Source organism: Abramis brama, assembly GCF_963993115.1.
Source record: "Abramis brama genome assembly, chromosome: 8".
NCBI lineage: Eukaryota > Metazoa > Chordata > Actinopteri > Cypriniformes > Leuciscidae > Abramis > Abramis brama.
In genome coordinates this window covers 33,980,019-33,994,295 of record NC_139970.1, presented here as the reverse complement: position 1 = coordinate 33,994,295, position 14,277 = coordinate 33,980,019, and the positions used below count along the sequence as shown (strand labels likewise).

Genomic DNA, 14,277 nt, shown 5'->3' with positions numbered 1-14,277 from the left:
TTAAGAAAGCAGTGTTCTTCAAGTAATTATTTCTGTCAGCATTGAAGAACAAACAAATTAAGAGCAGTGAGTTTTCTCTTTTTCTTGTCAGAATTGTAGTTTGATATTAATGATATTACAGAGAGTGGCAGGTCAATTGAGCTTCAGCTATTAATTTTATTAACCCTTTTTTTTATTTGTATGTATGACAAGAAAATGTAATATCGTTCTGAACAGTAATAATAACAATTAAAAAATGTCATAGCTGTTTGGAAAAAGTATCTTTTGGATGTGTGCATGTATGGAATTGAGTCAGGAAACAGAATAGGAAATGATTGTCAGTTGTGAAAAGTTCATGTTATATTTATTGATACAGAGGAAGGTGAAATGTTTTATTCTATTCTGTCTGCAGGCAGAGAAAATCTCCATTGACATCCATTCATCACTTGCCTCTGATATGACTGTTCTCATTGATGGAGCAGGATCATTTTCAGCAATTAAAACATTAAGTTCCACTCTGTTCTTCATATAAAAAATATCGTATGACTTAAAATGCATCACGAGTTGTGTTTTTGCTCAGTTTTTGCAATAATAAATATCTGTGACTGCACTTTGCCTGTTATGTGTTTTATATTGTCGAGAAATGGGTAGGGTTGGGGTTACGCGTTTCAAAATATCTACAATATCTTCTACTTTTACAAATGCAAGTAATTAATTGCGTCTTAAGCTGACGCATGAGGCAAACAACTGAAAGCAACGGAGTACCCTGCACGTCGAAAAATGACATGCGTTACGGCCTGTGACCTGTGACTTAAGATCCTGACCAAGAGTTGATGTGATGAGTTGGGAGTGAGAATGTGTTGGTTTGTCCAATGAGCCTATGTTGCAATGTACCATTTTATGTGATATTGAGCACAAGTATAGCATAATTTAGCAAATAACATTTAAAACGGCATGCAGTCTATATGACATTTGGCTTGTTTAATCTTCTGAGAAGGCTATTGTATATCTCAGAAAAATCACAGGTTTTGAATGACATATGGGTTAGTAAATGATGACGGAATGTTCAGAGTTGATGACAGCGCCAGAGTGAGATTTTGGCTGAAAAGTCCACAACAAAGATCCTAAAAATATCAGAAAAAAGCATTGAGGTTTCATGTATAGAAAGCTGGTCCTGAATTTTGTCACATTGGTGTTTGAAGTGCTGATGTTCAGAATAGAGACGTTTGACTCTGTCTTGCCTATCATCTCCCCTGCTGTTTTATCTTTCTGCCTGGAGTCAGAGAGATGACAGCTTCTTACAGGAAGTCCCTTTCACACTTGCACACTATGTGGCATACAATCATCACATCACTTCCCACTACTGCCAATAATATGCTTCTGTCATATGTGTTACATGCTGTGTTGAAGAGAATCACAAATGTTTACAGCAGTCTGATGTGTGCATTACCAAGCAGATATATTTCTTAAATGCAATGTGGTTTGGCCAGTTCGTGCTATTGATACTTTTCAGTTTCAATCCACCATGTTTGATTGTAGGGTTGGTGAATGGTGCTATAGCTTACGGCAAACAGCACCTTTCAGTTTCGTTTGGACATGGGGCCAACTTATAACCGATCTCCCACAGAGACTCAATCTATGCAACCCTGAAGAGGTGGCTGTTTGCACACTTCCTTTCATTTCAGCCAAAGTACTCTGAAAACTTTGAAGGTCAGCTCTTTAGTCTCCATGAGAGAAGGTTTGACCTGATCAGCTCACAAAGTGACCTTGTTGTGCAAGGGCTTTGAAATGTACTAATATTGATTTTGTGCTAGTGATTGCTCAAATAACTGCAGTGAAATGGCCTTGAAGGACTTCTATGAAAGGAATAGTTATACTGTATACAGATAAAGAAAAACTGTCTTACAATACAGTTCAGTGGTAATCAAATATAAATATATATATATATATATATATATATATATATATATATATATATATATACTTTTATTCAGTATATGCATTAAATTGATCAAAAATGAAGACATTTATAATGTTACAAAAATATATTCAAATACTGTTCTTTTGAACTTTCTATTCATCAGAGAAAAATGTTTCACAGTAAAAAAAATAAATAATAATATTATATTTATATTAAGCTGCAGTTTCCAGTTGATAATAATAATAATAAGAACTTTTTCTTAAGCACCAAATCAGGGTCATGTGACACCAAAGACTGGAGTAATGATGCTGAAATTTTACTATTGTCTCAACAAAATACTCAGCAAAGCTGCATTTATTTCATAAAAAAAAGAAAAAAAGAAAATGCAGTAAAATAGTAATATTACAGACGTCTTTCAAAAACAAAAAAATCTTACCAAGTCCAAACTTTTGAACTCTATAGCACATACATTTACCTCTGGCATAATGGTAGACATTTTTCATTGTTTTTGAGGAAATTTTAGACTCATTCACACTCATATTCATGACTTAGAATAAAATATTCTCTTTGGCATAGGTTCCTGCTGTCAAAAACTTATGAAAGGGACATGGAAACCTTAAAACTTTGAAGTACCTGTCCTGTCCTGTAGAGTGAAATGTATTAAGGCTTGGAAATAGAAGTCAAATCTTTCTTCTGAAATATGTCTTCCTGTTCTTAAAGCTCCTGCATATCTGTCATTTGTATCTGTATGAAATGGAGAACGCAAGATGAAACTGAATAATACGGCAGACACATGCTCTTATTATGAATGTTCATGATACTTCTCTTCATCTCCCAAGATAAGGTTCAGACGTTAACTGAATAATGCATGCATGTCACAAAGATATTAACTAGTGCCACTAAACAATATACATCATATTTCAGTCACCATCAGAAGTCTCTAAAGCAGAGCTGTTAAAACATTTTCATCACACAAGTCAATCTAGATGTCTTGTGTATTGTTTAACTCAACAATAACAATCCATGAAATTGTCATATGATTTACCTTTTTCATTGTCTAGGACAATGAAAACTGAAATATCTATTTCCACTTCGCCTCTATCCAGATGAATTGTCTTAGTTATTTCAGATAAGCACAATTGATGGATCCACCTGAATATAGCAGAGTTGTTAAATGAGAAACATAAATCTGTGTGCCAGTGTGCAGAATGCTGTTCATTGTTCCCATGTCTTTCCTCCCATTATTGATTGCTATAATGAATACTTGGATTCCGGCTTACTTTTATTACACCAATGCCGAATTTTGTCCTATGAATAAAACCAGCAAGCTCCATTAAGAAATCGATGGCAGGCTTCATTTGATATCGTCATTAGCAAGCTTTTATCATAACAGCGAGGAGATAAAGTATGACACCATACTGTAGTTCTCTTTCATCAAGCTCAACAACATGAGAGACATTTCTTAAAAAAATCAAGAAATTATTAATTTTATTATGAAAAGAAAAACCATGTGAAATATTTATTCTCAATACAGCCTACTCAAAGATGATAAAGCATACACATCAGAGATATGATAAAGATGCTTTTAAAAAAATCTTTAACATATATCCCTTTAATAGGGCTTTTTCTGCTTCAGCATATCAGTCGAGATCCATAAAGATTTATGAATCTAGAAACCTTGACCTTCACAAACACAGACCTGAACACCTTTGGGATGAATTAGAACAGCGACTGTGAGCCAGACCCCATTGGCCAACATTAGCGTCGACCTCACTGATGTGTTTAAATGAGAGCAAATTTCCACAGCCATGTTCCAACATTAAGTGGAAAACCAGCTTTTAGGGATGAACGACTTCCTATCGCTGTCCTTGATTTAGATTAAATGCAGAACAAGCTACAATTGTGCATACTGGAAAGGGTGACCGAGAAGTGTACATTTTGAATGGCTGAAAAACAGTTGAGCTGATTTAATTTCAGGTATAGTCCTTTATGTAACATGCAACGAGTAGTCAGTAGAGTAATAATCAATGCTGCCATTTTTAAAATTTCATATCTTTCTATGAATATTTCTGTTCTGAGTTACAGAAAATATAACCACCAAAAGCTGTGACCATATGTATTCAAGGGAAGCACATTAAACCCATGGAAATGATCAAGAATGATCTCTGTTAATTCCAGAAATGCACCCATGGGAAATAGGAAATGTTGGAGCTTTGCACTCAGCATGGAATCGTGCCTTCATTTGGAATGGGCTTTGTTACCTCATTAAACGGATTTAAAGGATTTTACCCTGATAATGTCACCCTAGTTTAAGACTTATTGTCTTAAAACACAATCCCGTACAAAAAGATTTGGGAATTATTTACAGCATCAATGCCACACGCTTGTCTGAATAAATTAGGCATGGAAACTGGAGACACGTTTTGTAATGGCCACCCAAAAACTGCATTGGTACATGTATTCGCTAAATTCTTTGCATTCAGTTTTACAATCACTGCTAGTTTTTTTTTTTTTTTCAGTAGCAAGAGTAAATTTTATCCCTACTGACAATGTGTGACTTGAACCACCCGATTTCAAGTTACTGATTCACATTTCAGACTTTCCATCTTCTGACACTCCTGCCCAAGTACAAAGCAGAATATGTCACTCAAACCAAAAGCTAGATTTTAAAGAAGTGAAGTACAGAGTGAAACATAATCCTATTTGAAATGGAAATAAAATGTCTTTATTTTATATTGATTTGCTTTTTATATAAAAAAGTACTTACATTTAATACATTTTTTTTTCCAAAATACAAGCAGCCAAACAACATATAAATCAAATACAAAATTATAAAATCTGTTGTCTCTTAGTAGCTTCCCTTCTGAAAGTAACCGGTAATGTGATTTAATTCATAATCTCTAAAATTCCCATGTAACAGTAACTTTGATTCTCTCTGGCATCCATGAACGCCAAGAACGATCCGTGACCTATACGTGATATCTTGCCCTAGGTCTATTGTCTAACAGTGATGAAGTCAGCTTTCATTTGCTTGGTGAAGCCGGTGTCGCTGTATTGCTGAGCTCAAATGTATCTTCAAGCAGGCAAAGTAGCAGAAAAGTAGCATGTCTCACACACAACTACCAGATTGTAGTTTAATGACCATCAAACTGATATCAGCTCTGTAAAGATGCTGTCAAAGCGTAGACAAGACGGCACTTGGTCAATATTTCCATTCAGTGCTGAGCTATCCCAGCATGCCACATTGTTGGGTTTCATAAACATGGTTCATAATTGCAGCATTTTTCTGGGTGGTGGAAATGAAAAATCACTTAATGAAGCAAAAACAAACAACACTGGATAGATATAAACTAATTTCTTCAATAAGAACTGACTGAAGTCAAGTGGTTGACTTATGTAGCCCTACTGTATATTGTGGAAGAAAGCGGAAAGGGGGGAAATAAAGAATAAAGTCGTACATGAATATAACAAAAACCCTTTAAATGGCATAAATATGGCATTTCTAGCATAATTAAATATGATAAATGAGGTTAATACTATACGGAAATGAAAACTCTCACAGTGTAATGTGAAGTAAACACTAGAAAGAAAAAAAAGGGCAAAAGCTGTCATGATGCCTTAAGGCAACCAACTTAAAATTTAGAAAGAAATAAACACCAATTAAAAGGAAAGTACTTTGCAGTTGTAATTTCGTTAACTGTCCACAATGTGCAAATGAGCAGTTGTGTGTCACATGTGCAGTGCAGCAACAAAACAGTTAAAAAAAAAAATAGATGGACAAGTATGACAAGTATCGCAACAAACATAGAGGCGCAATGCTGATGGTGCCAAGAAATCAAATATAAACAAGATATCTGAACCTGATAGGAAATAGAAATTTTTTTTTTTTTCCTTTTGTTTTATACATTTTGTACATTTAAGTAAAAAAAAGAGTACAAAGTGTAGTCAGGCTATGCGGCGGTTTCTCGAATCGTCCCCTCAAGTTTCTTTGGGAGTAGTTCTCTCCTTTCGTCAATGTTGAGGACTGGTTTGCGACAGTTCTGACCATCCAGGTACATCTTCGCGTACATCGGATTGGAGTAGTTCATTGGCTGTTTGGAGAGATAATTGTTGTAAATTTACATTCAGTTGACATTCACACTAAAAAAAAAAAGACAATTCATTTGAAAGAAAAACTTAAATGAATAATAATAATAAAAAAAAACTGTTTAAAAATGATTAATAATTTCATTAAATAAATGTAAAAAAAACAACACACGCTGTGCAGGACTAAAGTTGGTTCAAGGAGTTGCTTCCACTGCAGCCGGAGTCAAAAGTGGTTTCAGTAGCATCATTTGGATTGGTGCTTTGAAAAGCATATTCAATCATGTTTATGGTGACATGCTGATGTCAGCAAAGGATGATACATATATTATAAGCGTCACTCACAACCCCATCAACCTCACCTCCTGCATAAATGAACTACTAAAACATGAAGAACACAGCAGAAGTTGAGCCATAAAGCCATGCACTTACTATCACGCTTTGGCACATTCATGCAAACCGTCACATCACAGGCATGCAAAAAATGTCAATTAGAATGACTGTGATTCGCTACATAATTGAGACAAAGGAGCCCAAGGCGTTCACCTGTCCAGGTATTACTTCCTTAGGGACAGAATGAATATTCAGCGTGCAAGGGTCACTGGATTTTACACACCAGCCCTGGAACACACACAGTGGCCCCAGCATGCAGTCCACATTTAAAACATCATTGTCACTAAACAACATCAATGTAACGCTGCTATTTAGACAGAAATATTTTCATAGTACGAAACAAACGGTCAGTACGAAGCAAGTAAAATCGAGCATTTTGTTACTGCAATTTTAGCGTTGCTTTTAAAAGGCATGAGTTTTTAGAAACAGATGTCAGAGTTATTTCTTTGCAAGGGGAAAATATAATGTTTGCAGCTTTAATGAGGCATATATGCAAGGTAAAGACATTTTTCATATACTGGGTGAGAGGATGCAGGCAAAAGCTAAGAGCCCTGGTGTAAAGCAACAGTAAATATTTCACATTTACACTTGCCATTTACTCAAGAGATATTTTCCAGGAGAGAACAGAAGCACATTTTTTCTGGATCTACCATATTGATATTTATGGATATACATTATCAACCTCTAGGATTTCATGTTTTGGGGGTGTAAAATATTCCAACACAAACCTTTTGGGGATCGAGTGTGAAATTTGGTTTGAGAAGGCTTCCGGCATCTGCGTGGTTGTCATGGTCCACCTCATACATGTTGTAGGATGGATTGCCAATCTCCACATTAATGCCTCCATTAGTTATGGGCTGCCGTTGTACACGTTTCCCCCTGAGACAGAGAAGCACTTGAAATAGATGCACATGTCTGAGGACTACATTGTTTACTGTGCATTTTTTAACATGTATTCAAATTGACTATTACAAGGACTGTCAAATTAACGTGATACAACAACACTAAAGGCATGTCAGTCTAAAAAACAGCAAGACAAGATGCAGAAGTCTGCATTCATTTTTGGTCTATTTAATATTTTTTATCTTCCACAATAATATAATGTCTGTAATGTTTTTGGCTATACTATAAAGCAAAGATTCCTTATTAAAGAAAAAAATAAATAAAGAAAAAAATAAAGAAAAAAACAGAAATGCTTCAAGCAGTGTAGATGTAATGAAAAACACATTGTATGTGTGTAAATATTATAATACATTTAAAAATCTTTACAGGGTTATTATGATAAAAAAATGTAATAGATGACAGCCCTGTATTAATATTTAAAAACTGTTCCAAAAAGTACCTTTGTCGTCTTCTGCAGATGAAGACACCTGTGACCACTGTAGTAATCAGAATGACCAGCAGGACCAACGGCACAATGATAGCTATACTTCCTGTTTCACACAAGAAAAAAGCCAGAAGAAAAAGCCCCTATTAAGCCTATTTCCCCAGGTGTCTATGCAGGTGGAACAGGAAATTATTAGATACTCCATCACAGTAAAATTAAATAAACAGTACTGGAGCCGAAAAGATATTGAGCCAATATTTAACGAGAAGCTCAGATGTATATTCAGATGTGTCGTTTGACTGATGAAATAACGGTTCTTTTCATTTTAATAATTGAAGGACTGAATCCTTACTGAATTAGGAGAGGAGAGGTCTTTATAAAGCGTGAAAGCTCACCTCCAGCTGTGTTATCGGAGCGGCTGCTCTTGGGGGCCGGCCTCTCGCACTGCGTCCCTGACCAATTAGCTGAGCATCTGATTGAAAACAACAGTCAAAACAAACAGAAGGCAAGTCAGAAAAGAGAAGAAATGTTTTTTTCTGGCATTGCAGAATGAATTTAAACAGACAAAGGCTTAAAATCTACTTAAAGGAATAGTTAACCCAAAAATACAATTTGTTAATTACTCACACAAAGCCTTAAAACAAAACTAAACCATTACATACACTACTGGTCAAAAGTCTGTTTTTGAAAGAAGTCTCTTATCCTCACCAAGGCTCCATTTATTTGATTACAGTAAAAAGCAGTATTACTGTGAAATATCATTACAATGTAAAATAACGGTTTTCTATTTGAATAGATTTAAAAACATAATTTATTCCTATGATGGAAAAGCTGAATTTTCAGCAGTCATTACTTCAGTCTTCATTTTCACATGATCCTTCAGAAATCATTCTAATATGCTGATTTGGTGCTCAATTATTATCAATTATGATTAATATCTAAAGGACGTAGGCCAGTAGGAGCTGTACGAGTAAACCTCACTCCCCTGGCCTCAAGAGGCACGCTAGTGGCTACAGTCTTTAGCGTCCTTGTTAGCGCTCCTGCCTCCCACGCTGGAAACCCAGGTTTGAATCCTGCTCTGAGCAGGTCGAGTAGGACCGATTACACATGCTCAATTATTAATATGGGTTCTTATTATTATCAATGTTGAAAACAGTTTTTACTGCTTAAATTGTAGAAACCACAGAACTTTTTTGTTGAATAGACAAAATAGAAGTGAATGAAGTGAAATTGAATAGAAGTGTTTATTTGAAATAGAAATGTTCAAACATTATAAATGTCTTTACTATCACTTTTGATTGATTTAATGCATTGAATAAAAGTATTAATTTCCATAAATTCATTTAAAAAATCACTTACCCCAAACTTTTCAATGGTAGTATATCACAGTTTCCACAAAAATACAAAGGAACAAAAACTTTCAAAACTTTTTAAAATTTATGATAATATTAAATGGTTCTTGAGCACCAAATCAGCATATTAGAATGATTTCTGAAGGATTAGTTTTTTTTTTATTGTAATATTTCACAACATAACAGTTTTTTTCATTAAAACTATATATATATATATATATATATATATATATATATATATATATATATATATATGTGTGTGTGTGTGTGTGTGTGTGTGTGTGATATGTTAGTATCACTTTAAGAGTAGGCAAATGTGAAGTGAAAACAAACTGAAAACACTCATTAAATGGCAAGCAGTAAAGCGGAAAGAAAGTCATGAATCATCTTATTTGTAAATGGAAGTGGTCCAGTGGGGGTCATGTTTATGATTAAACAGATGTTTGATGTTTGTTTATCGGTGTATGATATGAGGGTGAAGACTGGATCTTGCACATTAAAACCGTACACTGTTTTACAAACTGAGTGCGGTCACATTTTTTTAATTGTTTGACTATATTAATTCTTCCCTAAGCAGACACTGTTAGAAAAATAAAACAGGCACAAAGAATACTGATCCCAAACAAATACAGAACAAAAGAGAAAATCCTGAAGGTATGGGATGTGTGTACTTGAGGATGGTAGGATCATGGGAAGTGGACAGTGGGGAAGCGGTCAGGGTAAATCAGCTGGATGGATGGAGCCTGGTGGAGAGGAAATGTCTATATCAGGAGAACAGTTGGACCTACTTGCATCGAGGTTTGTTAAAGGCAGTTATTGTGCATATTCCTTCGTTTTGACAGTAGTAATCGCAGGGATTGGCCAGCTCATCACAACGCTGGTTCTTGAACCCTGCCGTGCAGCTGCAAGACATCGCAGTGAGGTGAGGACAGTAAGAAGTGAAAGAAGTGTGCAGAACTGAAAAACAGTGCATGATCTGTACAGTAGCAGTGTATGTATGTCTGTCTGTCTGTCTTAGTTAAAGTTTTAGGATCTTTCATGTTTTATGACTATGAAATTAAATGAACAATATGTATTTTAGGAATATTTACTGCAGGGCTTCTAGGATTCCCAGACTTTTCACCCATGAATTTCCATGACTTTTCATTGATCTTTCCCTTGTGTTCATGTTTACTGTAAGAATGCTGGGTGGAAATCTATTTGTATGTCTAACAGATTCTCAATAGACAAACTGATATTTTTCCTCTACATACAGTATACACTCTCACCATGAGCAATATCTAGCCATTGAAACATTTCAGAGCACGGCAAACCTAGAAAAAATTAGTTAAATGACTCAAAATGAACTTCCAGATTTTCAATTACCATGATTTTTAAAATTGAAACAAGCATTTTTATGTAAAGCTACTTTGAAACTAAACTTGAATTGAAATCAGGAGTTTCAGACCATGAAGCTGTAGGATGGAATCTTGTTGACTGACTTTTTTTTTTTAAATAAAACAATCCAAACTGTATTTCAGGCTGGTGTTTAATGCTTTAGTCTCACATGTCTATTGATTTTTAATATCATACATTTAAGGCAATTGTTAAGGTGATGATACACAGGGCAACTTTTTTAATAATGTTGCTGGGCAATCTTGCCGAGCGATTGTTGCTTGAGCACTTTCCCATTGAAAATGGGCAATAAATTTCTGTCTGGATAATTTAGATCAGTCGTGGGCCGTGTCTCATCTGGTTGCCCGTTGACGGCAACATTGCCTGGCAACATTGCTCAAAAAGTTGCCCTGTGTATCATCACCTTTAGGGTTGTTTGTTTGTTATTGTTGTGTTTGTGTTTTCTTCATTTTTAATATTTTTTTTGCATATATTTTGCAACTATTTAGTAACTTTTTATATATAGATAAAAATGTTTAACATGTTTTTTTTACATTCTCTCTTTTAGCATTTGTAATATTTAATTTTTTTCCCCCCTTAACAGATCTTGTATTAAGTAACTTTAGATTTGATAAAAAGGGGCAGGTCTTTTAAAATAACTATTTACATCACTATACCATTTACAACATCAGCTTTTTGCTCATTTTTAACGCTAAAAACGTTAATTTTATCTGAAATGCTGTTTTTCTTATCCTCACGTCTGTTAATATAGTATAACATTACAGATTTTTATATTTAGAATCTTTTTTTTCTTTTTTACATTTTGAATATTTTCTTTTTTTACCACACAACAGATCTTGTATCAGTTTAGTAACTTTAGATTTGAGGAAAACAGGGCAGGTCTTGAAAAGTATCTACTTGTATCACTATAATATTTACAGCATTAGCTTTCTACTCATTTTAGAGAATTCTGTTACAAACTCATCCATGTCTAGTTCATGTGTTATTGCTTTTTCATGAACAAGCTTTTTTTTCCTCTCATGAAGCATTGTTCGGCGGAATAGTGTCAAAATTCCTGCCAGAGTAGAGAATGAGCTCTCACATGAAGCAGTAGAGACACCCATGACCTTAGCAGATACATACAATTTATGAAGACCTGCAAAAGCATCTTTGTATTCCTGCTAGAGTTTGCAAACAGCAGAACATTCAGCATCGGATGGAAGTATTTTGGACAGCATTGATCTGGCAACAAGAATTTCATTCTGGAGTCCATTTTTTGCAACCCCTGCAAGACTACAGAGAGGCTCAAGCAACTGGATGTCAAGAAATTTGTTGGATTTTAGCATTAAACCTGAGAGGACTTGCTTCAGCTGTAAATTTTTTGTGGAAAACCTGTTTTCTATCTCTGATACAGCTGTATCTAGTATGTAGTATCTGTCGTCTTAGAGCTTCAGTGGCACATTCAGAACCTGACTGCCCTTCTTGCCCTAAAGGTGAAAAAATGAGTCACCATAGGAGGGATTCAAAGTCCTTAGACGTTTTGGTGAGGGCTCAACAGTAGACATGTCAGCGCAGTCCTGCTGAAATTCACTGTCATTTTCTCTGAGATTTTTCAGTGCACCAAAACATCCCTGCACAACTTCAGCTGCACTGTACATATCAACATGCTGAGACTGTAGGATGGCATTTGCTGGTTTTAAAATGGCGAGAAGTATATCAGACATTTGCCAATTTTAAAAAAATGGCATCGCTTCAGCTGAGAGAAGCCCGGAGGCTTCTTTTGCAAGGTCAACTGATGCATTGCCATCATTGGAAACCTTAAAAAGAGTGTTAAGAATGACTTCCTCATTATCCACAACACATTTTGTGACTTCATAATGACTTGTCCAGCGGATTTCCAAAAGTCTCTTGAGATATGGGCAACTGTATCTCTGAGAGACAGTATGATGCCTGAAAAAAAGAGCGCAGGGAGCCTGACAAGTCAAAAAATCTTTTGACACAAGGTTCACTTTGAATTGCATGTATGACAGTGAGGTGAAGCTGGTGGTTATAGCAGTGGATGTAGGGGATATGCCTGCCCAACCTTTGTGGAAATAAAGCCTGAACACCACCTCGCACCCCACTCATCACTGATGCTCCATCATAACACTGGCTCATTATATTATCAGCACTGTATCCTGTTTCAGACAAAGGTTGTAATATTTCAGTAGTGATGTAATCTGCATCAAGCTGCTGGAGTTCTAACAAGCCAATGAGATGTTCCTCTGGCACACCATTGCACACAAAACAAATTATAACAGACAAATTTTCAGTGTTGCACCGATCCGATTGTGCCTGATGAAGACCTGAGGTTCGAAACATTGTGCTATTAATAAATTCATTTGGAGCAGCTACTTTGAGTGTGCGGACTTCACGCTTCTTTTTTTCGTTTATGTTACTTAGTTGTCCTGCACCTGAGCCCAATCTGGGTGTTTGGGATGTGCACACCAGTTTTGTATTTTGATTCTGCACCGATCCCTTGTCAGCCAGGTATTTATCTTTTTCCAACGTGTATTTAAACAACTTGGCAAAAATCCCGTAGCTATGCAATCTTCCCCACTGTCACGTGTTTCACAATCCCTGTGTAGTGGAAGCTCATTGACTGCTAAAAACTTCACAACACCTGCCATGATTTTTATGTAATAGCGATTCTTTTCTATCTGTTGGAGGCTGAGCAAACATGCCTGTCGGCGGCAAAACTCTGTCCATGAGGTCGAGGCTTGTAAATGTTTTTGAAGACCACGGTCACATTCTAATGCTTTCCAGTTTCCAAAAGCTGTCGAAATGAACGTGTCATTTTCAGAGAAAGCCACACCAAACACTCGACACGGAAAACAAAAGCGCTCTACAGAATATTCAAGCCACGGCCGTGACTGATACCAAGCGGCCGAAAAGCATCTCTCTCTCCCTCCAAAAAGAGTTCGGGGGTATGATTTCAGAACCGGCTGGTAAGGTTTTGCCCTGTTTAAATCATTTGGGACAGAATTGCTGCATCTTTGAGTGGGTGTAATTGTGCTTTTGACACCATCGGAAGCTGCTGATGAACTTGACTCATCCATTTCTCTGACCTCATTGCCGCAAATGGATGAGGAGGTGGTAGCTGTGTCCTGGTGAGCTAAAGTGGTTTTCTTTTGTCCTTTCGGAACAAGAAATCTGTGCATGTTGTGTTTTATTAGGCTACTAGAGTGTGGTAATCAAGTTCACTAATAGTTCTAATAAAGTTCATTGGCTGTTACTGTCGTTATATTGCTTCATAATTCAGCACGTCCGTTTACCTCAAAGGAATAAGCTAAGTCTGTCTTGGAGGAAAAAAAAGAGGGGGGTTGGGAAGAAAACAGAAAATAACATATCTGGAGCTGAATTGAATTTCGCACCAATTTTGTGATTGACTGTGGTGTGGGGCCAGGGTGGGACAGCGATGAAATTGTAAATGTGTTGTGAATTTCCAAGTTGGCAGCTACATTACCTTCTTAAAGAAAGAAATAAGACATAAGTCAAAATCATCTCTCAAAGACTGCTGCTTGTCCAGTGTGTATATTGTGACGGATCGACTGCCTCTCCCTAGTGATCAGCACCACCCCGTCCCTTAACTCGCCGCTCTTCGCCAGGTTCCTGACTGGAGTGGGTGTGATTGGAGAGAAGGGGAGAATTGGCGGCATGTAATGAGGCACACCTGAAGAGAATGAAGCCTCATCACCGCCGCTGTTAAATGCTGAGCACGCTTCTCCTCGAGAGACTGGTCTCTTCCCTGTGCATGCACACTGGTGTCCTCGTGGGGTCCAATATGTGAGTCGCCGGAACCGTGGTCC

At 36.4% G+C, this 14,277-nt stretch overlaps 1 protein-coding gene across 2 annotated transcripts in view; it reads right to left on the bottom strand.

The window, feature by feature from the left end:
• Positions 1-4,608: 4,608 nt before the first annotated feature.
• The window catches only part of lrp1bb (low density lipoprotein receptor-related protein 1Bb), a 302,189-nt gene continuing 292,520 nt past the window's right edge, over positions 4,609-14,277 (bottom strand). For both annotated transcript variants that reach the window (XM_084123162.1, XM_084123163.1), the window contains 6 exons: positions 9,844-9,957; positions 8,099-8,175; positions 7,719-7,809; positions 7,105-7,255; positions 6,530-6,604; positions 4,609-5,991 (listed from right to left, as the gene is read on the bottom strand). In XM_084123162.1, the coding sequence (XP_083979288.1) occupies positions 5,851-5,991; positions 6,530-6,604; positions 7,105-7,255; positions 7,719-7,809; positions 8,099-8,175; positions 9,844-9,957 (649 nt within the window). In that variant the 3' untranslated portion in view covers positions 4,609-5,850. The remainder of the gene's footprint in view (positions 5,992-6,529; positions 6,605-7,104; positions 7,256-7,718; positions 7,810-8,098; positions 8,176-9,843; positions 9,958-14,277) is intronic.